This window comes from Erpetoichthys calabaricus, chromosome 1 (assembly GCF_900747795.2).
Source record: "Erpetoichthys calabaricus chromosome 1, fErpCal1.3, whole genome shotgun sequence".
NCBI classification, from domain to species: Eukaryota; Metazoa; Chordata; class Cladistia; order Polypteriformes; family Polypteridae; genus Erpetoichthys; species Erpetoichthys calabaricus.
The window spans coordinates 254,618,358-254,645,519 of NC_041394.2; the positions used below are offsets into that span (position 1 = coordinate 254,618,358).

The window sequence follows — 27,162 nt, forward strand, 5'->3', positions numbered from 1 at the left end:
TGTGAAAGGTATTTGGCCTGCTTTCTTTCTTTTTTGAAAGGGAGCCAGCTGGACACGGGCAAAAAAAGCAGACACAGGCAGAAAGCCTAAAGTTAGGATGTGTGTTGAGTTAGGAGCATCTGCATTGTTTTCACTTGCCAACGAAGTTTCCATTTTAATTTTCTGTAAACACAAATACATTTCCAGCTATTTTCCAATTCTAATTTTTAGAGTACCATGTCGATAGAAACCCACATTTTAACTGGAAAGCCATTTACCAACTCTGGATGTAATGTCAGTACATTGCAGGGTAGAATCACTAACAGACCTACACTCGTTGAGACCAAGAAAAAACTAACTTAACACACGTCTTTGGGATGTGAGAGGAAAATAAAATTCAGGGAGAACATGCAAACTTCACCCTGCTAAAAAAAAATAGTTGTCATTGTGTTGTGCTTTCCACACAAATATGTACATTATGAATGTTTTTTCCTAAACACATTATGTACGTATTCAAGCATACTATACAAACAGAATAAATCTAATCACAATCATTTATTCATGTAAATTAACTTTTATTTTCTGCCTTATTAAAACGATTAACTTAGAAACTGCTGATTTCCGAGTAAAATAGCAATGTTACCATTTTTTACAGTAAAAAGAAAAAATCCCTTTCATTTCTGAACTTATTTATTCCCTTACAAGGACACGGAGGACAGATGTCCATCCTAGCAAGACTGTTACCGGGTTCAATCTAAGGAGGATGTCAGTCCACTGCAGCATATCACTCCTTGACACCCAACACACTCACTCCTATGTGGTTAATATACAGTCAAAATTTAACCTCACATTTACATCTTTTGCATTTGGTTGAAAATCAGAGCGAACATAGAAACCTGATACTGTCATAAGGAGTATGTGCAAACTCAGCACATATGAGTTGCTAATGTAAACTGTACTCCTTGGAGTTGGTGGGCAGCAGCTACACGGTACCTATTACAGTACAGATTTTTACAGTGCAATTTGAAATATTCCAAAGAAAACCAATGTAGTTTACTAAGTGATACAGGTAAATGGTATTGGATATTGAAGAGCATTGTTAAACTTAATGTCCATTGCCAACAAATAAATTAAATGATAATATCGAAATATCCACTCTACTAATACATTTAGAGGAGATGAACTTCCAGATATTGGGTTTTATGATATTCATAAATTACTGAATAGCTATATTAAAATTGTTAACCTTGTTCTAAAAAGAAGGAAAACAAAATGTTACATTTTTTCTAGTAACAAAGAAACCAATTAAACTCACCAAAGTAAAATCCCAGTTTGATCCTGGTGTTAAAAAAGTAAAGGAACTTCCTCTTCGAAGAGGTGGCCTGAAATGAGAATTCCTTATTACATTTTTTAATCAATTTTTAGCCTTTCAATTAAACATAGCTACTGTAAAAGGCGGGTTTCAAAATACTTCATTATTCAACTACAACAATATGAGCAACACTAACCAGTGAATTCATAACCATACAAACTATAGAAAAAGATTGTAGGTAGCAGTGAAGATTAATAATATTCAGTGTGTCACTGTGGTCTGTGTATTTAGCAAGCTATGCACTTGTGTAAACGGCCTGCTCATAAAATATTTTCTTTCACATAGAGTAAATTTGCTATATAAATCTGAAAAATTTCATGAACAATACAAGGAATATTATTAAAAAAGTTTTTTTGTAATAATTAAACCTGTTCCTTAACAGTTATATTGTTGTAACATTCGACATTTCACTGACTCTACTGGATATTTTGTAATTTAGAGCAAATTTGATAAATCCTAAAAAATCTACAAGTATTATCTAGTATATCTCTTTTAAAATACAGTATGTGGAATTTTACTCTTTACAGGAGTATACATTTTGCTTTATATAGTAGATTTGGTGCAGATTTTTTCTTCCTCTTAGACATATCATAAACACACAGCATTATACAAGGTAATTAGGGCAAAATAAAGAAGTACAGTCAAAGACTTGTCTAAACTGTTACAAGGCACAAAAATAAACTTCAAAAATACAATTTAAAAAACACATAACTCAAGCATAAGTTTTAGTTGAAAGGAATGGTACAAATAGGATAAATGTATTAAAAACAAATATTATACTCAATAAAATTTCAGTACCTAAGTTGTAATAATATATCGAAAATGCAATGGTTCTGTTCATGAATTAGACATACTCGTTAATAACACTGGAAGGGATTTCTTTGATTTTAAGAAGTAGCCAGTGTTTTTACTGAAAACACTTCACATTTCAACATAGATAATTCAGAAAATGAAATAAAATCATTTTAACTTGATAGTGTAACAATATTATGTTAATTTCATATTAAACAATTGACAAAGAATTTTTTGCAGCAACAATACAGCATTAAAATGATGGATACCTTATCCTAAAGATTTTTGATTCTTGCATTTGTTTACTGAATCTTAATTGCTTAAACAAATGCTGAAGTACTGATTTACCCATCTGCAGACAGTGTTAAAATTTTTATACATCACCCTGGTTGGTATTTGTCAAAGGATGAGGTAGTTGTTAAACTAAAATAGTGGTTTAAATTGACAACTTGCAACAGCTGCTCTGCTAGCATATTTTACTCAGCACACCTCATATTTCACGACTGATGTAAAACAAAAAAACAAGAGTGATTGAAAACAACATGAGTAAGATGATATTGTTAAGCATGCCATTTTATACTTGAAAAATGTGTTAGTAGTAATAAACCAAAGAATCCACTTCCATGCCATTATGAAGTATGTTTATTCCTTATGATGCAAGATGTCATATATTTGACAAACATCTACAATATCAACATTCATATTGTGCATCATTGAAATCAGTGCAACAAGGCTGAAGCCTAACTTATGACAAAAGCAAATTGTAGGGTCTGCTTATGAACATACATTACATTGCCAAAAGTATTGGGACGCCTGCCTTTACACAGAAGAACTAATGACATCCCATTCTTAATACATAAGCTTTAATACGGAGTTGGCCCATCCTTTGCAGCTATAACAGCTTCAACTGTTCTGGGAAGGCTTTCCACAAGGTTTAGGAGTGTGTTTATGGGAATTTTTGACCATTTTTCTAGGAGATCATTTGTGAGGTCAGGCACTGATGTTGGACGAGAAGCCCTGGCTCACAGTCTCTGCTCTAATTCATCCCAAAGATGTTCTATCGGGTTGAGGTCAGGGCTCTCTGCAGGCTAGTCAAGTTCCTCCACAGCAAACTTGCTCATCCATTTCTTTATAGACCTTGATTTCTGCACGGGTGCACAGTCATGTTGGAACAGGAAGGGGCCATCCCCAAACTGTTCCCACAAAGTTGGAAACATGAAATTGTCCAACATTAAGAGTTCCTTTCACTAAACAACCCCATATCATAATTCCCCCCTCCACCAAACGTTTCACTTGGCACAATGCAGTCAAGCAAGTACCGTTCTCCTGGCCACCACCAAACTCACATAGAGAATCGTGATTCGTCACTCCAGATGACATGTCTCCACTGCTCTAGAGTCCAGTGGCGGTGTGCTTTACACCACTGCATCTGGTGTTTTGCATTGTACTTGGTGATGTAAGGCTTGGATGCAACTGCTCGGCCATGGAAACCCATTCCATGAAGCTCTCTATGCACTGTTCTTGAACTTTTGGAGGTCTGTAGCTATTGACTCTGCAGTAAGTTGGTGACTTTCTGTACACTGTGCGCCTCAGCATGTGCTGTCCCCACTCTGTGATTTTACGTGGCCTACCACTTCATGGCTGAGTTGTTGTTGTTCCCAATCACTTCCACTTTGTCATAATACCACTTACAAATATTAATGAACTATGCATTTGGTGTTTACTTCCCTGCAGAACACACATTTTCTGGAAGGCTTTCTGATTTATATTTTTATCACCCTGATACTGTATTTTATGCCAGCTCCGTAACACACCAGATCAATGGGTGTTTTCTTGGGAATCCCAACTGCTCCAAACCAAATATAGCAATGCACATTCCAGTATTTTTCAGAGACCATATACATTTTTGAAATACTGCCCAAATATATTAAAAAATCTATGCCGGATAATGCAGTACTTACACATGAAAGGTAAAGCTAGAGTACAGTAAACAATCCGTAAGATAACATATACAGTAAGCAGCACAAAATTAAAAGCTCGAATTAAGAGCAGAACACAGTCTTCAAAGATAAAGGAAGTAAAGACTGTCATTCAGGCTAAACTTGAATTTTACATGCAAAGAATTACAAGAGCAGACCTAGGCACAGATCGGAAAATGTGGGTGTATGAATCAATGATTAATAGAAATAGTCATGCTACTAATTGCATGTCCCTGAGAATGATTCTTCTGATCAAAAGCAGCATTGGCACACCTATACTTCTGGATGTTTTATTGTACTACAGAACAAATTTACATTAGGTTGGGCTCAGTTAGGAGCAACACTGAGATTTTTTGTCAAGAATTGTATAATAGCAAAACTAGCAACTGCCATTGAATATGTGCTTGCTCATATACACATAAGCCCTTTTATTTGTTCAGTGAATCTAAACAGCCTATGAATCATTTAAGTGTACTCCATTATTTTTCATATTATAATTCAGAGAACTCCACCTACCCTACCAATCATATTAAAAATGCTGGATTCTCACTAATCCAACAGCATACTTAGACTGGTCATATAACACAGGGGGTCTGTGCTACATAATGTACAATGCTGCTTCATAGCACTTGTGTCTTGGATTCAAATCTATGTTGGAATGTATGGAGAGTACACTATCTGTTCATTTTCTTTGGCGTTTTAGTTAACAAAACACCCACTTGTGAAGGTGTGATGAATCATTAATATAAGGACTATGATAGAATAAAAGAAGTTTCAACAGATATTCCTGTCATGGGCCCTACGCATCTGGGGCAGCCTTTGATGCATCTTCTGCTCCATCTGGGCTAAGGGCACAACATGTACTGAAAATGGATGGATGCACTTCATTTGTATGATGAGACAGGAAGCACCTGGTGAAAATATGCAGGATCAGCTCTCCCGAGAATGTGTAAATCTTCAGTAGAATGACTTACCATCTACTGCTTGAAGCTACTCAGTTTATTTACTTATAAAAAATATACACATAAAAAGGAACTTTAAAAAAATCCAGTTCTTTTCAATGAAAAAAGAGCTTCTAATTTAGCAAAATTTATTCTATCTTGCCTAAATCAAAGCAAACACCAGGAAATGGGACATCACTCCAGACTAACCATTAAAACTACTCAATCTGGAACAAGTTTTTGACATTTTTATTATCATTGAATGGTTGGAGCAGAATATGCATTTCTACTGCTTATGAACAGTTCTCAGTACCACAGTCCCTTATGAATCATAGAAGATGACTTGCCTGAAAAGAATAAATGATTAGAAACTGAAGCTTTAAGAAAGTAGACAATACGTTAAAAAAATAAATTTATGGGAAAACACAAAGCAAAAAAGGGTTTAACCTTGAAGTTTAAATACAGATACAAAATACTCAAATCAAAACCCTTACTAGCTTAAAACCATTTGAGGCACTGCATAAATAAATTGTATTATTATTTGCGTTTCTAAACAGTACAAAGACAATCTATTCATGTTTAATCTTCCTGTTTGTTTATGGTCCAATTTACACTAACTCACTGACACAGGCATAATGCACTTTCCTAATATAGGAACTTTTTTCAGGAAACAAAGCCTAGTTAGAAACTCAGTAACTACAGTATATAACATTCCTACAGCAGGAACTTTGGCTATTTGTAGTTCCTGGTAGGTATATCCTGGTGTATTTTTTTAGCTCCTACTCCAGGGTATGTACTTTTTGTTGAACCAAAAACTGTTAAAAATCTGTCTAACATCTGTTAATCTTTTGGATTTTGGAGTTATCAATGACTTTGGACCATATCATTCTTCACAGCTGTATCCCTAGTGCGCTGCACCATACATCACACCAACACAATAAGTATGTGTGGGTTCCTTATTAAACTCCTGAAAGCACCTCTGCATCATCCATCCATCCATCCTCTTCTGCTTATCCGAGGTTGGGTCGCGGGGGCAGCAGCGTGAGCAGAGCTATCCAGACTTCCCTCTCCCCGGCCACTTCTTCTAGCTCTTCCGGGAGAATCCCGAGGCGTTCCCAGGCCAGCTGGGAGACATAGTCCCTCCAGCGTGTCCTGGGTCTTCCCCGGGGCCTCCTCCCGGTTAGACGTGCCCGGAACACCTCACCAGGGTGGCGTCCAGGAGGCATCCTGATCAGATGCCCGAGCCACCTCATCTGACTCCTCTCGATGCGGAGGAGCAGCGGCTCTACTCTGAGCCCCTCCCGGATGACTGAGCTTCTCACCCTATCTTTAAGGGACAGCCCAGACACCCTGCGGAGGAAACTCATTTCAGCAGATTGTATTCGCGATCTCGTTCTTTCGGTCACTACCCATAGCTCATGACCATAGGTGAGGGTAGGAACATAGATCGATTGGTAATGAGAGCTTTGCCTTATGGCTCAGCTCCTTTATCACCACGACAGACCGATGCAGAGCTCGCATCACTGCGGACGCCGCACCGATCCGCCTGTCGATCTCACGCTCCATTCTTCCCTCACTCGTGAACGAGACCCCGAGATACTTGAACTCCTCCACTTGGGATCCATACCATTTTGCATCATATCATTCTTTTCTGCATGTCACATACTGTGCATAAAGGCTACTGTTCTTGTTGTGCAGTGGAAATATAACACAAGTGCCTAAATCATACAGGAACTCATCATTTTCTGAAAACAAAGTTCCTATGGTGAGAAAATGGCTATGGATTGGTCACTTTAGCACCCAGTTTCAGAAGAACAGCCTAAATTGGTGAGGGCATGGGTGTTCAAAGAGTGGCACAGGAATGCTGTCCCATGTAGAATCTGTTGTGTCTCACAGTTTTGCAGTTGCACAGGAGGTGGATCACTGCTCCCATGATGTGGCACTAATCTGATCCTACATATGTTTGACTAGACATTATGTTTTTCCAGCTCTTAAGGCCTGGGAAGGTCACTCTGCTGTGAAGCTCTGTTTACATACTGCAATGCTTGAAAGAATACACCAGATTGACAATAATGTTGAGATATAGCATTAGTATTGCTCTGTTCATGCAAGATATCCAACGTACATTACACAATGAAAGCACACCCCATTTTATTATAATGGTGATACCCAAAAAGTCATATCCATTAACTCATGAGGTTTTCACAATATTTCAATCCTCCAATAAGCTTCTAATTACAGGAACTTGTATTCATCATACAATATACTACTTTCCCAGTGCTTCTGCAAATGGTTTTTATATTCATTAACTCGCTATAACAACACCTTTTTAGTTATTTTTTTGCTTACAGGAGTGAACAAACTCATTTCTGACAAGGCTCCTCAGCACCATTGTAGTACTCAGTTATCTGACTGCTGTCCATATACTATTCTGAACAATATGCGTTTACCCTCATTGGACCTTTTTATCATATACTCATGATACTATTATAGCTGAAAATCCTGAAGGTTTACGGTTTCTGACACACACAGAATAAAGGGCTTAGCAAACACTACCATGTTGAATTCAGAATAGTTACCTTGAAGCCAGAACTATGTTTAAACGTGAAGGTAAAGCGAAAGTATGCATCAGTTATATTTTTCCACATTTTACTGTTATAGCATGAAAATATATTGCATTTAACAGTCCTTCTGGAGTTTGTTTTGAGTTCAATTTGGGTGACCGTTTGGGGCTAATGAACTCTAAGATATTGTTTATTTAAATTAATTTAAATTGAGGATTTATTAACACAAAATAAAGTTTAGGAGGGTTACAAGTAGGAGAATTTAAACCAAACACAATATTTTAACCTAAATAGAGTGTACAAGCACCCAGATACTCTACACTACTCTTTGTCACTGGTATAGTGAAAGCCATTCCAACAATTAAAATTATTATTAATTTTATGCTATGTTGTTACAATCTTAGTCATAATAATAATGATGCTAACAATGGTGTGTAGTATGGTCCAAGAAGCGGTGTTATGTGTATTTTTCTCACTCTAGAAACACATTGGTGTATCATGTGTAGTTCGTATCTGGTATTCAAAATACTGGCTTTTTACCTATGTTGCATATACTGTATGATGAAGGAAAGGTAACAAGCAAAACTACAGAATTCATATATATTTTGGCCGTCATCTCTCGATATATGTAGCTGATAATGCATCCGGACTTGATGTGTCACAATAGTTAAGCTTTCACATAGGTTTGACATTTCATAGTATTAAATTATGAATAAATTAAATTATTTTACTCATCTGGCTATTTCTGATAAGGAGAGCAGCAGTGTGTTATACTCACTGATCACAGCAGTGGAGAGTGGGGACATGTTGCATGTTGATTTGCAAAAGTAAAGTAAGAATTTCACTATACTCTGTTCATGTGACAATACCCTATGTACCCATATGCAACCTTACTTATTCTCCATTTGAATTTTACATACTAACACAAACTGCTGCCATCTTCTAAAGAGTTGTAAACAGCATTGTGATCACATAAAAAGATTCTACAATGAAATGAGGACAGGTATTCATATATGCATATAACATATGTATAAAAAACAAATATGAACACATACACAAAATGAAGTTTATTACACTCTATATATATCCATCCATTCTGTATCTATCCATCTATCCTAAAACCTGCTTAATCCAGTTCAGTAATGAAGAAGATTAAATATAAAATACATAAATAAAAATACTGTATATAAAATGAAAATGAATATTACAAAGTCTCATTGTGTTTAGCAAACACTTGTGTAAATGGTATTAATGTAGGTTTTAACTAGCAACTTTTTGTTAAGTGGCTGCTTGCTACAGAAGAAGAATTTGGTATTTTATCATAAAAGCAAGCACAGACAGAGCAAAGAAGGTGAAAGCAAAACGACTTTTGTGCACAAACAGTGAATACATTAAACATCTTTCTTAATTTCACAAAATAAAACAACTTTTGTTTCATAATTGGTGAGGTTGTAGATAGAGAGCTGAGGTAAGCTGTCTAATTAAACAAGAAGATCAAAATACAAACATCACAATATCAAATTATTTAAAAAATTAAATTAAATAAAACTGTGTCTCTCTACAAATATGTGGTGCCATGCCTTAACGTAGGACATAAAATGCCAAGATTAGGCTGTGCATCCTGATATATGTCAATTCAGAAAGCTGAGGGGCAGAGATATAATTTTCCATTCGGATTGAGCTGAATTATACTTTTGACCTCTGAGAAGTTACAATTTTCACTTTCTTTAAACCATTCGACAAAAAGAACATACAGAAAATGCTGCAGATTGACCTTAAACTCCTATTTTGAGAACACACCATGGCACCACTGTGCAGAAATAATCCTTTAATTTAAATATTTACTCCAACTCCAGATTACTGGGAGGATAAGCATATTAATTAAAACACCTACCGTAAGCATCCAAAAATGTATGCACAGGCCTAAGACATAAACAGTACAACAGTATGTAACACAGCTGCCTTTATTGAAACTACAGGTTGTAAACATTGAGAATGTGACCACCCTTCTTTATGCTATGCTTTTACAATCAGTCATAATAATAAATAAATATTGTCAATTTCAAGTTTCTTTTCAATAAAAATTACTTCAAGGTGAAAGCATTGCATTACACAATGAGTTTTATATTGCCCAATAAAGACTGCAATAAAAGTATGTTGTTGTGTTTTGTTTTTTAAATAATCGTATTTCAGAATGTATGAGAAAATGATCACATTCCATACCAATACACAGACCAGTGAACTTTACCCCTGTCCTTATTAAATGGCAGGTAAAAAAAGGAGTATAAACCAGGTCATGATGTTTTTTTAAAAACTGTCCCAGATAAAGACTTACTGTGGCTTTATAATATTTTAATTACACAGAAATGAAAGACTGATGCTCTGTGCAGGAGGTCTGATCCCTGTGACTTGAATTAAGTAGGCAAAAACATGGATACATGAGAATATGAGACTTAAAGGGCCTGACATTTTCTAGCTCTTCTAGTGACTTACAGAGATTTGAGACAAGAATCAGGAAGGGGCAAAGGCTGCCCTAGCAGGGAGGAAGTGTAGACTGGCTATGGAAAGAGAAGGAGGGAGTTTAAATTCTAAATGAGACCTTTTACAGAAGACCAATTTCAAGTATGCTTATTATAGAATTCAAGTGCAGAGTAGACTATTAAAACAAGAATGGTAAAATATTACACTTGAATAAACAATAATTAAATCATATACTGAAAGATAAGAACACCATATAATTAACAATCATTTTTTAAACTGCATTTTGCTACTACACAATACACTTTGGTAAAGTTCCAATGGAATTAATGGCTTATCTTCTTAGTATGTACCAAATGTAGTATTATCCATCCATCCATTATCCAACCCGCTATATCCTAACTACAGGGTCACGGGGGTCTGCTGGAGCCAATCCCAGCCAACACAAGGTGCAAGGCAAGAACAAATCTCGGGCAGGGTTCCAGCCCACCGCAGGGAACACACACACACACACACAAACACCAAGCACACAATAGGGACAATTTAGAATCGCCAATGCACCTAACCTGCATGTCTTTGGACTGTGGGAGGAAACTGGAGCGCCCAGAAGAAACCCACACAGACACAGGGAGAACATGCAAACTCCACACAGGGAGGACCCGGGAAGCAAAAAATGTAGTATTATGTATGTAACAAATCATTTCATCCAATAAAAGGTACAAGTGATTCCTGAATATATGCCTGGTCTCTCCTCATTGTAATGGCACACCAACATGCTCTGAATCATGTGATAGTTATTGTGCTGTACTCTATACCAGAAAAAAAACCCTTATTTGAATCAAATGTGGCATAATAGATGCTATTGGGTAACTGACAGATGCATTGTAATTTAAAAAAGGAGAACTTAAAATATTCTTCTTTTTTTAGCTGGAGATGCTGGGCTGGTTCTTTTCTGTCTTGAGAGCTGCACTTTATACTTGAATCATGGTCCTACTCAGCCGGAGAGCTGTATTTCACACATGAAACAATCTTTTGCTGGATGCGTAAACAACTTCAAGTCAGATAGTTAAAATAGGCATTTTTAGGTTCTGCTAATAACATCATAAAACTGATGGAAAAATTCTTAATAATCTTTCCTATCCAAACTGGAATTGTTCACATAACATTGGTGTTGAACACTATTTTTCTACGAAATGTGGGACGGTCTGAAAGTTAAAATACAATCCCTATGCAAAAAAGTCAATAAATATAACCAGTAACTTGAACAGTATTCTCTCCCGGAAGGTTAAAATTCTGCATATACAGTATAGTATATTATAGTGAAACAATACAAGATCATATTAAATGAAACAGTTCTCATTTTCGTAAGTATAATGATTTACAGTGCATCCGGAAAGTATTCACAGCGCATCACTTTTTCCACATTTTGTTATGTTACAGCCTTATTCCAAAATGGATTAAATTCATTTTTTTCCTCAGAATTCTACACACAACATCCCATAATGACAACGGGAAAAAAGTTTACTTGAGGTTTTTGCAAATTTATTAAAAATAAAAAAACTGAGAAATCACATGTACATAAGTATTCACAGCCTTTGCTCAATACTTTGTCGATGCACCTTTGGCAGCAATTACAGCCTCAAGTCTTTTTGAATATGATGCCACAAGCTTGGCATACCTATCCTTGGCCAGTTTCGCCCATTCCTCTTTGCAGCACCTCTCAAGCTCCATCAGGATGGATGGGAAGCGTCGGTGCACAGCCATTTTAAGATCTCTCCAGAGATGTTCAATCGGATTCAAGTCTGGGCTCTGGCTGGGCCACTCAAGGACATTCACAGAGTTGTCTTGAAGCCATACCTTTGATATCTTGGCTGTGTGCTTAGGGTCGCTGTCCTGCTGAAAGATGAACCGTTGCCCCAGTCTGAGGTCAACAGCGCTCTGGAGCAGGTTTTTATCCAGGATGTCTCAGTACATTGCTGCAGTCATCTTTCCCTTTATCCTGACTAGTCTCCCAGTTCCTGCCGCTGAAAAACATCCCCACAGCATCATGCTGCCACCACCATGCTTCACTGTAGGGATGGTATTGGCCTGGTGATGAGCGGTGCCTGGTTTCCTCCAAACGTGACGCCTGGCATTCACACCAAAGAGTTCAATCTTTGTCTCATCAGACCAGAGAATTTTCTTTCTCATGGTCTGAGAGTCCTTCAGGTGCCTTTTGGCAAACTCCAGGCGGGCTGCCATGTGCCTTTTACTAAGGAGTGGCTTCCGTCTGGCCACTCTACCATACAGGCCTGATTAGTGGATTGCTGCAGAGATGGTTGCCCTTCTGGAAGGTTCTCATCTCTCCACAGAGGACCTCTGGAGCTTTGACAGAGTGACCATCGGGTTCTTGGTCACCTCCCTGATTAAGGCCCTTCTCCCCCAATCACACAGTTTAGATGGCCGGCCAGCTTTAGGAAGAGTCCTGGTGGTTTCGAACTTCTTCCACTTACGGATGATGGAGGCCACTGTGCTCATTGGAACCTTCAAAGCAGCAAAAATTTTTCTGTAACCTTCCCCAGATCTGTGCCTCAAGACAATTCCTTTGACTTCATGCTTGGTTTGTGCTCTGACATGAACTGTCAACTGTGGGACCTTATATAGACAGGTGTGTGCCTTTCCAAATCATGTCCAATCAACTGGATTTACCACAGGTGGACTCTAATTAAGCTGCAGAAACATCTCAAGGATGATCAGGGGAAACAGGATGCACCTCAGCTCAATTTTGAGCTTCATGGCAAAGGCTGTGAATACTTATGTACATGTGCTTTCTCAATTTTTTTACTTTTAATAAATTTGCAAAAATCTCAAGTAATCTTTTTTCACGTTGTCATTATGGGGTGTTGTGTGTAAAATTCTGAGGAAAAAAATGAATTTAATCCATTTTGGAATAAAGCTGTAACATAACAAACTGTGGAAAAAGTGATGCGCTGTGAATACTTTCCGGATGCACTGTATGTGATATATTTGATTTGCAGTGTTTCACTACTAGACTATTATGATTTAAAAACCAATAAAAAGACTGAATCAACCTTTACTTAATGCCTGAATTAAAGCAGAGCAATACATACAAAATGATTTTGCTCTTAACTATGGCACATCATTGGCAAGTAAGGGGAAAAATCAATTGTGTAAGAACTCAGACATTTCTGGATCTAACCAGTTTTAAGAAGGCATGGAGGCCAAGATAAACTTTCTCAACATTATAAGTGAACTATAAATGCTATTAATATTTTTTTTGCTAAAAATATATATATTTTTTATCTTTTGCTATTTTAAAATAAGATTTATATGTGCACTTTGCCTGTTCTTAACTAAGTTAAACATTTTTTGCATACTGGCACAGTTTCACATTCATTGGGGTTGGGCTAGGGACAGACAAAAAACTACAATAATCAGCACAGCAACTGCTCAGGAATGAAAGACACTACACATCACCAAGATGAAACTCAGTACCAGAGCTACACACTACACAATCCTTAGTTGAAGTAGAATGTTCTAATGAAGCAGTACACATCGAGATCCCGGAGTGTGCCACCAATATTACTTGGTGAAAGTAGAGGATGGGCAACACTCAATTGTTACTGTGTGAACCTAAAAACAGGTCTGCAAGAGACTGCAAGTTGTTTACAGTTACAGAAACAATCCGAGAATTTCCAAAATGGTCAACTAGGGTTAGATGAAAGGAAGCATAGTTTGCTGTTAGACCTCAAAAGTGTCACATCTCTAGGTAGGATATTTAACCTGAATATTGTTAGCAATCAGACATAAGAACAGTCATTGGGCACAAGGCAGGAATAGGATGGGGCAACAGTTGATAAGAGTGAGCACACACCCACACCCCGAAAACACAAACTACAAGAGGATCCTTCCCTGCTATGAAAAATGACTCTGTCAAACTAAGAATTCTGTACATGAAAATTAATTCTTATTTGAGATTACCCTTTTCTTAAAAAAAAAAGGCATTAAAAGACTTTTCCAATTTGAATAAACCTAAATAACTGTACATGACGTGTCTGAATTCAAAGTTTGCATACCTGGCCTTTTGTCAGTTAGTTGAGGGTCACCCAGTAGTGACTTAGAAGACACACACCCATACACATACATTTTACTTCAATTTCATTTGACTATAATTGAGGTTATTCTATTGCATCTCCCTCTGCACTTGACTGGATTATTGAGAAACAAAAAGTGTACGTTCTATAAAGAATTAAACATATTTATGCTATGATTAAAGTTCCATTTAGCTTACTACGAATTCATTCTAGGATTACAGAATCCTGGATTTCTTATTAAAACTTGAAAAGCTGATCTACTTAGTTATTTATAAAAATGTAACACGAGCCCAAAAAAAGCAAAAGTCATGTAAACAGTTAAGGCTTGTGCTTTAAATTCCAAGCTTAAAAGCAAATAAAAGTTACTCATAGAAGTTCTTCATTTTAATTACCTTTACAACAATGCCACCTAGAGGTCATTAAAAAGCATTGTTTTCTCCTCAAGAAATTCATCCTTTTCCATCCCTCTTACTTATTACTTAGTGTATGTGTGATCCATAAAGTAACTGGACCCCTTCTCTTTCTGCACACTTTTATCATATTGTAAATATTTTAAATTGATAAATTTGACATTTTTGCCCATCAACCCACACTCTGTAACTCATAATGACAAAGTGAAAACATGCTTTCAGACAGGTTTGCAAATTTATTAAAAATCAAAAACTGCTTTGTGTACTTGAACTTGGGCAGTGGTGTAGCTAGGGGCACGTGGAGGGGGCAGTCCGCCCCAGGCAGCACATTTTTTGGGGGCGGCATAACTGGCCAAAAGGCTCAGTACAATTCATGTGTAAGCAGCAAGGTTCGGAAAAATATCACTTGAATAAAAAAAAAGTAAAATTCTCCAATTGTTATCCACAAATGCTTCAAAAATAATTTTCAGATTGTCCTTCTGTGACGGCATCAGACACAGCAGTTGAAATTTATGAGGCAATAATAAAAATAAACATACATTACATCAATAATAATTTCTAGGACGATAAACAACTAATTTACAATTTATAATTTTGTTTCGTTATCAATCCGAAAGCGTTCTTGCACTGTGCAGAAAACATCCCCACCAATCACTTGTACACTACACTGGTTCTGTTTTTTGCAGCATAATTATATTAAGCTAATAATTAGAACACGGCTTATAAGTGCATCTATATGATTTCTTGTCTAGTTGATGCTTATAAATAATTACATGTGAAAAATTATTGCTATTTCTCTATATACGAATAAATCTATGCAAAATGTATCTTAATTTTTCTCTATACGTCATTTCAATTTTCTATTTAAATAGGTTAACATATTCAGATATGTTGGAGGGCGGCAAATTGCAGCACCGCCCCGCCCCGAGCGGCACGAACTCTAGCTACGCCACTGAACTTGGGCAGTTCATCTTATTGTCCCTGGCAGATCCTCTCAAGTTCCGTTAGATTGGATTGGACTGTCTGTAAACTGCCATGGGTTTTAATAAACTAGCTAGTTTGCTCACTGTTTGGAAGCAGAATTACTGAAACTGCTAATTATTAAATTGTTCTACTTCCTAATCCTATTTCCGTAAAAATTGTGACACCTTGACTAATTATATTTACAACTTGGAAAGGCTACCAATAAGCATTAACATTATTATAAAAAATGCTTTTAAATCTACTGAAATTTAACATGCTTAATGTTATACAGTGCATCCGGAAAGTATTCACAGCGCATCGCTTTTTCCACAGTTTGTTATGTTACAGCCTTATTCCAAAATGGATTAAATTCATTTTTTTCCTCAGAATTCTACACACAACACCCCATAATGACAACGTGAAAAAAGTTTACTTGAGGTTTTTGCAAATTTATTAAAAATAAAAAAATTGAGAAAGCACATGTACATATGTATTCACAGCCTTTGCTATGAAGCTCAAAATTGAGCTCAGGTGCATCCTGTTTCCCCTGATCATCCTTGAGATGTTTCTGCAGCTTAATTGGAGTCCAACTGTGGTAAATTCAGTTGACTGGACATGATTTGGAAAGGCACACACCTGTCTATATAAGGTCCCACAGTTGACAGTTCATGTCAGAGCACAAACCAAGCATGAAGTCAAAGGAATTGTCTGTAGACCTCCGAGTCTCGAGGCACAAATCTGGGGAAGGTTACAGAAAAATTTCTGCTGCTTTGAAGGTCCCAATGAGCACAGTGGCCTCCATCATCCGTAAGTGGAAGAAGTTCGAAACCACCAGGACTCTTCCTAGAGCTGGCCAGCCATCTAAACTGAGTGATCGGGGGAGAAGGGCCTTAGTCAGGGAGGTGACCAAGAACCTGATGGTCACTCTGTCAGAGCTCCAGAGGTCCTCTGTGGAGAGAGGAGAACCTTCCAGAAGGACAACCATCTCTGCAGCAATCCACCAATCAGGCCTGTATGGTAGAGTGGCCAGACAGAAGCCACTCCTTAGTAAAAGGCACATGGCAGCCCGCCTGGAGTTTGCCAAAAGGCACCTGAAGGACTCTCAGACCATGAGAAAGAAAATTCTCTGGTCTGATGAGACAAAGATTGAACTCTTTAGTGTGAATGCCAGGCGTCACGTTTGGAGGAAACCAGGCACCGCTCATCACCAGGCCAATACCATCCCTACAGTGAAGCATGGTGGTGGCAGCATCATGCTGTGGGGATGTTTTTCAGCGGCAGGAACTGGGAGACTATTCAGGATAAAGGGAAAGATGACTGCAGCAATGTACAGAGACATCCTGGATGAAAACCTGCTCCAGAGCGATCCTGACCTCAGACTGGGGCGACGGTTCATCTTTCAGCAGGACAATGACCCTAAGCACACAGCCAAGATATCAAAGGAGTGGCTTCAGGACAACTCTGTGAATGTCCTTGAGTGGCCCAGCCAGAGCCCAGACTTCGATTGAACATCTCTGGAGAGATCTTAAAATGGTTGTGCACCGACGCTTCTCATCCATCCTGATGGAGCTTGAGAGGTGCTGCAAAGAGGAATGGGCGAAACTGGCCAAGGATAGGTGTGCCAAGCTTGTGGCATCATATTCAAAAAGACTTGAGGCTGTAATTGCTGCCAAAGGTGCATCGACAAAGTATTGAGCAAAGGCTGTGAATACTTATGTACATGTGATTTCTCAGTTTTTTTATTTTTAATAAATTTGCAAAAACATCAAGTAAACTTTTTCATGTTGTCATTATGGGATGTTGTGTGTAGAATTCTGAGGAAAAAAAATGAATTTAATCCATTTTGGAATAAGGCTGTAATATAACAAAATGTGGAAAAAGTGATGCGCTGTGAATACTTTCCGGATGCACTATATATTATTTTCAGAAAACAGTTATCACATAAACAAATGCCATAATGCATTTTATGCAAAGGGAACACAAAGAAGAATAAATATACTGACTATAAAATAAAACTAAATATAAAAGCACTTTTAGCAAATAAAAGAATGAAAAGAAAATGTAATATAAAATTATCTCCAAGCAGATGAGGATTACTTTGACTAAGACATTAAAAAAGAAAGATTAAACGAATCAATCCTTAACAAATATGTTTCTATTGTACAGTTTATGCCTACTTCAAAAATTTCATGCACTTGCTGGTACATAGCACAGAGCAAGTCAAAGTACAGACAGGGACCAAAAAGTAAGGGTGTGCTGTCCCAAAACAGCAGAGACCTTCGGCAGAAGTATGTTAATGTTGTAACAAATATGACTTGATTTCATGTTGTGTAAGAGAAGTCAAAATATATTTATAGAGCATATTTAAGGCCACAGAAGTGTTTTCCAAAGTGCTGTACATGAAAGAAGGAAAATAATGTCAAAGATTATTAAATAAAATGTTAATAAAAAAGAAATAATCTTCAAAAAGTAAATAAAAGCAATAAACAACTGACAAATAACAAATGGCAACACATAAAAACACATCATGAGCAACTAAAATCCTGAGAGAAAAAATATTTTCAGCAAAGATTTAAAAATTGGCTGGGTTGGAGCCTCTCTTATTTGAAGCAGTAGGCTGTTCCAGAGTTGAGGAGTAATCACAGCAAAAGCTCGACCACCCTAATTCATTTACCTGGATCATGGTAAGGCGAGTGGCAACTGGTCAGATGATCTCAGGGATCGAGAAGGGGCATAAGAGACACAGAGATCAGACAAATAAGCTGGGACTAGCCCACTTAAACATTTTTAAAAGTGTACAATAAAATTTTGCAATCAATTCTAAGACTGACATGAAGCCAAAATAAGAGTGACCCATTTAAAAGCCTCGCAGCACAGTTTTAAACCAACTACAGGCAAGACAGAAGAGTTTGACTGACACCACTGTACAATGAATTACAATAGTCAAGGCAGGATGAAAGAATGGCATGAACAACTTTTTCCAAATCAGCAAAGAAAAGGCTTAATTTTTTAAATGATTCTTAAATGGAAAAAACAGCTTCTTACAACAGAGATTACAGTATCTGCTTATCGAATTTAAGACTATTATTGAGGATAACATGCAGGCTTTTTGCGGATGCCTTGTAATGTTTCGCTAGAGGGCCTAGGTTAGTGGCAGTCACACTGGATGGAGTAAACAGCACAATCTCAGTTTTGCTTTGATTTAAGTTGAAAAATTTGACAAAATCTAGCTCTTTACATCATCCAGGCAAGTGAAAAGAGACCCCAGGAAGTTGTTTCTAAGTGGTAGATATATTTGGGTGAAATCTGTAAAACAGTGGAAATATACATTGTGTTTACAGAAAATAGAGCCAAGAGGAAGCATGTATAATGAAAACAGAATTGGGCCAAGTACAGAACCTTGTGGGATCCCATATTTTAGTTGAATGCATGAAGATGAAGTCTTTAAATGGGTGTTGGGCACAAAATGCAGGAATCCATTTGGTTTTGGATTGGTTTTATTTTTTCCTGTTCTCTTTAAAAGTTAATTGGAGTCTTAGCTAGCTTGTTTAAACAAACTATTAATTACAGACAATGACAGGTTATTATAATCATGAAAAAAAATACTTGCTCTTCCTATTTGATCCCCTTTTCCAGCTAAAAGGCATAATTTTATGCTGCAGTGAAAACACTTATTTTTGCTTGGGCTCTAAAAAAATCTGAAGCATGCTTTCAATGTTACTGTGTTTTGTGTTCTGAGTAATAACTCCTTTGGAAATTTTATTTTTAATATAACACATGAGAAATGGACACACTGCATTTTTATAGATCACTCAGAGTTTTACTAAACATTTGAGTATCACAGTACATTTTAGACTTTTTCACAGATTTCAAGCAATTCCCAAATTTGACCTAGCAAAACATGCACAAAAAACAAATCTGAAAACTGAAAACATTCAGGTTGTAGTAACTTTATCTCACCTATGTCAAATGCATATGCTGTTTAAAGGTAACTAACTGCTACATTTTCAAATGGTCTCCTGGGATGGACCGTCGCCCTATACAGGGGTTGCTCCTGCCCTGCACCCTAAGCTTACCGGGACAGGCTTCAGCCCCCGGTGACCAAACTTAGGAATAAGTGGGCTTAGAAGATGGTATGGTATTCTCAAAATGCCAATTAACTTTCAAGCTACCTATTATGTTTTAGGTGAATTTCACTCCACATAGCATTTGACATACGGTATCTAAGAACTTTATTTACTTGATACAACATGACTTGTCCTAATTTCTTAGAAACCAATTGTGGAAACATTAAGAAAACATAACCCTGACTTTTTAAAATTCTGTATATAGACCTATATACTGTACAAAGGTGTTGTTTGGGGTCATTTTGACCCCAGGCACTGTAGGTAGGTATATAAAAAAATAAAATATGAAACATTTAAAGAACATTTAATTTCTCAATTTAAGTGGCCCTAATGAAACTTTCCCATGTAATTTTCAACCTTTATAAAAAAAAGTCCCATATTGTTGTGCCAAAGAATGAAAAGGTTCTCATAGCTTGTGTGGGAGCCACACCTGCTTCATCCTTATTTTGTGACAAATCTACCAGTTCACATGAGAACTATTATGATTCCTAGAAACTGAGGGAGATGCAAACATATAAAATGTGAAAATAAGTAGATGACACATATCTCCTTGGTTTAGCTTTAGACATTCAAAATATGCACTAGATATACTGTCTCTCAGGATCTCTCTCAACTTCGCATGTCCTTGACAGAGAGATCATCCTTGAGATGACAAATCCAGAAAGAAGAAGAGTGTATAATGATAGTTGTAAAAAGCATGATTAAACTCATTTCCAAGTCTACGCTGGCTTGCTGACTTTGACAGCAGTGTATACATCAAATGATGATGCAGCAGGGATCCTATGGACTACTAACACCAGCTATGTAGGCCACACTGCCGACTACAATGTCGCAGGAAACATTTCACAGGTTTCTAAAATCATAAGCTTTGGTAACAAACAAACAAGATTTGATCAGCAAGAATAATAATAATACACTTTATGTATATAGCATCTTTCCCAGAACATGATGAACTTGTTGAAAAAAACGGATGTGTGATATATTTGAGTTGAATAATTGCTCCTTCTTTACAATCCCTGGCCCATGTGACCAGATGAATGACTGGTTTCTTTCTGTTGGAGCTGTCCTTTCAGGCAGTAAATTTGACACAAATCAGCAAAGTAGGACATAAATATCCTACTGCTCCATGTATATGCTGTATAAAGACGACACTTTGAACAGCACAGAATACAGAAGGCCACAAATTGTCCTGGATTACAATTAAATAAAGGGTGATATTGATCAACTGTACAAGGTCACAAGTAAATGCTAGCATAAGACAACCTGTCCTTTTCTACAACATTGTTGATGTGGGAGCAACTAGAATTCCATTCATCCATCCATCCATTTTCCAACCCGCTGAATCCGAACACAGGGTCACGGGGGTCTGCTGGAGCCAATCCCAGCCAACACAGGGCACAAGGCAGGGAACCAATCCCGGGCAGGGTGCCAACCCACCGCAGGACACACACAAACACACCCACACACACTATTATACAAAATTAAATAACCAAATACTGGGAGAGTAGAAAACTGAATCAAAGGAGGATCTTCCTTTGGCAGCCACAAAAGGCCCTGGTGACAATTCAAACTGCAAGAGGATGACGCCTTTCAAGAAAATCAGTGACTGTGCTTATTGTGAGGGACATTCAAGTGGAGACACCCAAACCCACTCAAACTGTAGTTCTGTTGTCTCATTTTCGGAAATTGCTGTTCCATGTGAGAGTCACAGTCGTTCTGTCATCAATCAAAAAGATTATACAGTGATAGATCGCCTCCCACCTAAATGACAATACGACTAGCACCTCATTTTTGTACATCTACAAAAAGCACATACCTTAACACTATATTTTATGTGCAGAGTAATATGCTGGATGATTAGAATATGCATGACATTGTTCATTTCACGTGATCTACTGTTGTTCAATTGCATTATTCTGGAAATTACTATTTCACTGTTGCTGTGATCTGTGAATACAATTAATTACTGTTTACTTTTACGATTTCAAGAAAACTATTACTGAAATATTACAAAAAATAAAGTTTAACTTTTTAATCTGTTCAGGTAAAGAATTAGCAGTGAACTATAAACTGCATGCTTTTTGTATAAAGATATGAATTGTTATGCAACATAAAAGACTAATACAGTATATGGAAGAAAATGATCAGCACATAAATATTAATAACAATTCATAGTGTTGAAAACACATCCAGTTTTAACCATTTTCTTGCTTTTTAGCTGCTGGGGTTAGTTTGACCCAAACAAAAAAGATGTCATTTAATTTAAACATAATAATCAGCTATACATAGTAAATGCTTTGATTTTATTAGCTCCTAAAATAGAACGATTAGCAGTATAGATCAGGCAGGCAGCATACTGTAGAGGCTAGAAGACTGAAATTTGTAACACAAGTTGCCAGGTCAACATGCAAATCATTAAAACTTTCTGGGCTAGAATCTTTTAAAAACAATATGTATATAAACAATTGGAATTTATGATGACCACCTTCAAAGGTACCTTAACCAAAAGCATCTACCAAACATACTATAATATTTCTAAATTATGAAAATAGGTATGATTTAGGAATAACAGAATTAATGCTAAATGTATAATAAAAACAATAGTTTTTCTGCATTACACGATTTCAGTTGAAATACATACAAGAATGACCTTCTAGTCATTCTTGTATGAATTTTACCTTGCTTTGTAAGTTGTCTTTGACAGAGGTATTTACTAAATAAATTTGATCACAGGTTATTGCAATATTTCATGTCAATAAATACAAAAACCAACTACCTGATACCATGTTCTTTAACTGGTGTCTTCTCACATGGTTCTGCAGAAATGCCCAATGTGATATTTCCATCCCTAAAATTAAAGAATAAGCCTGCTTCTAACCTTTGCTTGCTCTCTAACCCAATGGTTCCTAACCTTTATTCTTCCATGGTGCCCCAGTGTACCATTAGAAGATGTGAGGACCACCCATGATATTTACCCTGTTGTATTGTTGCCGCAGTAATGACAATGGTGCTTGTTTATGAATTTATATTAAATTAGTAAAAGCGTATTTGCTACCAGTGCTCTTACACACCATGTTTTTTAAAGCACAATAGAAAATTATTATGCTATATTTAAAAAAAAATGTTTTTATTAAACTAAATTTAATTTTACTAAGGACTTATTTTTTAAGCATATGACAATCTGGCATTTTTTAGGGATTTTAGAACTAAATCATAACCAGTAATTATCATAACACTAAATTGGTCAGAGCAGATATATAGAAACAACAAAAGCTGATGAATACTCACTTGGTTTAAGTACATTTAACATAAAATGATTGTGTATTTCTGAAAATAAAAAAAGTAATTTTTAAAATGCAGAACTAGTTGCCACAGGCATTTTTTTCCTAACTCAATTACATAAGTTTCTTCACTATCCTCTGGGTTCAGCACTGGAGTGGTTCCATCAGCGACAGCCACATTGACTGTAACATGAGTTGAAATGTAAACATGTTTTCCATTCATATACAAGTCAGTAGAAAAATCAAAAGCATTATGTAGAGTGGTGGCAGCAGGTAAGCCACAGAAAAGCCAGCCCTGATATCTATGCAGCTTTAAAAAGTGGAGTGGCAGCAGCGGCATGTGTGATGTCTGCCATCTCCTTCATGAGGCTGCCAAATATGTGGCACTGTGAGAAGTTGTTTGTGTCAGTGTAGTACGTCACCTTCTTCTCACTTTATACTTGTTGGATCACCACAAGCAACCAGCTCCCAATCCAATGTTTTATGCTACACTGATAAATGCAAGCAATGACTTAACCCCTAACTGGAACACGTATGTGTGGAGTCCATCCAGTCTGTATTGGAACATGATGCTGATGGTGGAGATACATTTTAATGGCAAGCTTAAATATAATCCAGTTAAACTAAATAGATATACAATCAGTATCAGTAGGTCTTTGAGAAAACCGACAGTCATTGCACTCCGTATGTAACATGCTTTGCACGTTGATGAAGCCGTATGCTTTAAAAAGATAAGTTTGATACAGACACTGTAGCGATTTATGTATTTTGCTATTTTATAATCATTTTGGTCATAGTGGAAGTTTACTGAGACCCCAAATGAACCACTGCTTTAACTAACTGCTGCTTTTGTTAATGATAAACAAACCTCTGCTTTTTTTTTTTTTAGTTGGTTTCTGCAGAATCACATCTTGGGTTTTGGTCAGTTTATAAACACATTCGTGTTACTGGATTTCATAAAAATGACATTTGACCACTTTTAAGATTCTAACAAAATCTGTATTTCCTAAAGGACATACTGTATACTGCTACTCGCATCTTCTCAATATCTTTTTCTTTACAGTTAGGACCACTGAAACCATCTATAGGACTTAAGATCTAGCTCTTCAGATTACATATGACTTTCAAAGTCTGAGATTCTGATGCCTTAGGAAAGGACCTCAGCGATTATTTGGCGCCTCAGACCCCTGCACCATCTATGGTGCACATTCATTTAATTTTACATGCTCTATAATACTTAGAAGTCAAATTAATTGATTTAAGTTTACTCCGATGATGGAAGCTTTAATCCAACACCCAAATGTGGTCTGTGAGGAGTCTGCACATTTCCCTCATATCCGTGTGAGTTTTCATCATTTTTCTTATTGTGTACAGTAGCCAGACAAAGGAATTTCAAGTTTTTTTGTGTATGATGTTGCCAGTAGAACTTACCAGAGTAGTAATTGTTACCATTGCATGACTTGCAGTACAAGCATAGTTTCTAACTTTTCTGCACAGGACAAAAGGCATTAGTGATCTAATTAACTTACATGTTTTGAACACAATTCACACTACATCAACAGAAAATATAACCACACATTACTTTACAAAGTCCTCACACAAGCAAGTAATACAAATTAAACTTATAAAACATGCAATTCTTGTTAATCTGGTTGAGCTTTTCCATTTTGCATCCTATTTGCCAGGCCACCACCCCTGTGATATCACTGTTTTTGTAAAGCTAAGTGACAATACATGTGCTGCTGTTTCTTCCTTTTTTTTACAACAGTGCAGAATCAGTCAAGCATAAACATGAGTAATAATAAAATCAATTAAACAGAAGGCCTCCTCCAGTTTCAGGCATATACCGGAACCACACTTATCAAAAATGGAATAAAGCCAAAACTATACAAAATGATCTGAGACAAAGTAAAGTGGTGAATACATGTAGAGAACCTGAAATGAACCAGAACAACAAAGTATGGTGAGCTTTTACTCTCAGAGGATTCAGGTAAGCTCTTTGTCTCCAATTCTGAAGTCACTATTAGAGGATTTATCTACCCATTCTCACTGACTGTACAAAACTGTCAGTCTCCTTAGCTTTACAATATTACCTGTTTTTTATGTTAATATCGTGTTTGCCTTTCAAATATAATCAGTTACACAGGATATTTAGAAAAGTGCTGTAAAATGTTGTTCACTACAAGATGTGAAAAAAATCACCATTTATCCTACCATACCGATAACATTCATTTCTTCCTTGCTTTTTATTTAATACAACAGCCACACCACATACAATTAAATTGCAAATAATTTTTACATGTCTTCTTCTTAAAGAACCTACAGTATCAGACACCTACAATCAGACTGCGGCCTTCGTGTCATCATTTTTATACAGGTATAGTAACTGCAAGAAATTAACGGTCTAACCATTTTCTTTTGACACTTACAGTATTTTTTAACATTGTTATGCTGTTAAAAGTATTTATCCATGTATACTATCGTAACAGGAAGGTCGATCCTGAGAGAAAAAATGATCAGCTAAACCTGTCACCAAGTTTCCCTTAAGGAACTGTTAGTGCTGTGTGCTCTTAAACAGCGATGTGAGACATGACAGATGTAAAAAAAATGTGTAATTTGAAGTACTCAAGTGAAATGTATTTCTATGACAGATGTTAACAATCAGTGGACCCAGTTAAGAATGAGTATCGCCTTTGCAGGAGGCTGAGATTCAAGGTGAAACCAAGCACAGGGAAAACTACATCTTCATTGGATAACTACGTCAAGAAAGGCTCGCGTGACATTTTGAACCTCGGGTTTTTAAAAAAAATCTTTGCGAAAAGTTCTCCGGGGATTAATTACATGTATTATATGACACGATATGATATGTGCTTTTTCACCCACCGCTTAGAATTGCAGTTTTCCGGAGTTGTGGATTCTGTGTTGATGGACGATTTTCTACATTTGCTTCCAGATTTCCGTTTCGGCCTCAAGTTTTCCGCCTCTGCGTCTTTGATTCTCGAATCATCCGTCTCTTCCATTTGCTTGCGACCCCTCCGTTCAAATTACCCTAAAATTAATATACACCTAAAACTGCGACATAAACAATGCAACTATGAAAACTGTATCTACCCTATTGTTATCAACAATTGCTATAGTATGACAAGGGGCTGAATTATTTCAAACTGATATCAAAAGAGGTTTGAAAATAGCGGAAGTCGAAAAACCACCAATCAATGGAAAGAGTTGTAGTCGGTTTGCTAGGAGATTGGAGGACGGATTATTTAGGGGTGGGAATACAGTGGCGATCAAAGGGTAGGGAGGGTTCCCGGAGTGAGCCAGTAGGCGCTAAGTTTCATGTATTGTCTCCTTTTCTTGGTTATTAACACTTTGAGCTCGGACATGCTTTACTCTCCATGAGAGAAGAAAGATTCCAGTCCAGTCATGCTTTACTCTTTTTGGTTTATTCTTTCAAATGGATGTACACAAGATTTAGACTTGTACTGGTAGTTTTCAGGATACAACTGTATAAAATCGTTACGTAATTTCTATGTGACTTCTACATTTTATTTTCTCAATGCATTGTATTTTTACTTGAACGCGCATTTCCGAAAGTATTTCATACTCCACTTCATTCTGAAATAACATCTTCATCTGCGTTTCGATCTGCTTTTTAAACAGGTGGATTCACCAGCGGCAAATTCTGCTGTAATCACTGCAATGTGGCGCGATACCTGTTGTTGAATAAGATCGGATATGGAATGTTTTAGCAAGTTGAACAACTTAAATACTGCGTTACGGTGTTCTGAACAGTTCTGTGGCTTCCCTGTGAGCACAGATGAAGCGTGCGAATCGTTGTCTCGGGTTAACAAAAGTGCGATATTCGCGGGCGGGGGAAGCTGTATTAAGGTGCTATTCAACTAGTTCCAAACTCGTTTCGGTTCCTCACAGTACAACTCTATAAGCTGTGTTAATGTGTTTCGATATAAATCCGAGTCACGCACAGTCATACGCCACAACGTAAACACTAGAAGCTCACTATAACATGAAATGGGATAAAATGGCCTTGTGACCAATCCGCTGTTGACGTAATTGCTACGAGGCTTTACATTTCACACTAGTGAAAAAATATTAGATCGTAGTGATGTGCAATAAACAAACTAGTTCTTTTGTACTTGTCTTGGTCTTTGAAAGAACGTATTT

General features: G+C 36.9%; 1 protein-coding gene across 1 annotated transcript in view; it reads right to left on the reverse strand.

Moving 5' to 3' along the window:
- Positions 1-26,115, reverse strand: part of net1 (neuroepithelial cell transforming 1) — an 82,266-nt gene extending 56,151 nt beyond the window's left edge. Inside the window, exons 1-2 of the mRNA XM_028814296.2 lie at positions 25,864-26,115; positions 1,295-1,361 (exon numbers count right to left, since the gene is read on the reverse strand). Of these exons, the coding sequence (XP_028670129.1) occupies positions 1,295-1,361; positions 25,864-26,000 (204 nt within the window). The 5' untranslated portion in view covers positions 26,001-26,115. The remainder of the gene's footprint in view (positions 1-1,294; positions 1,362-25,863) is intronic.
- Positions 26,116-27,162: the final 1,047 nt, after the last annotated feature.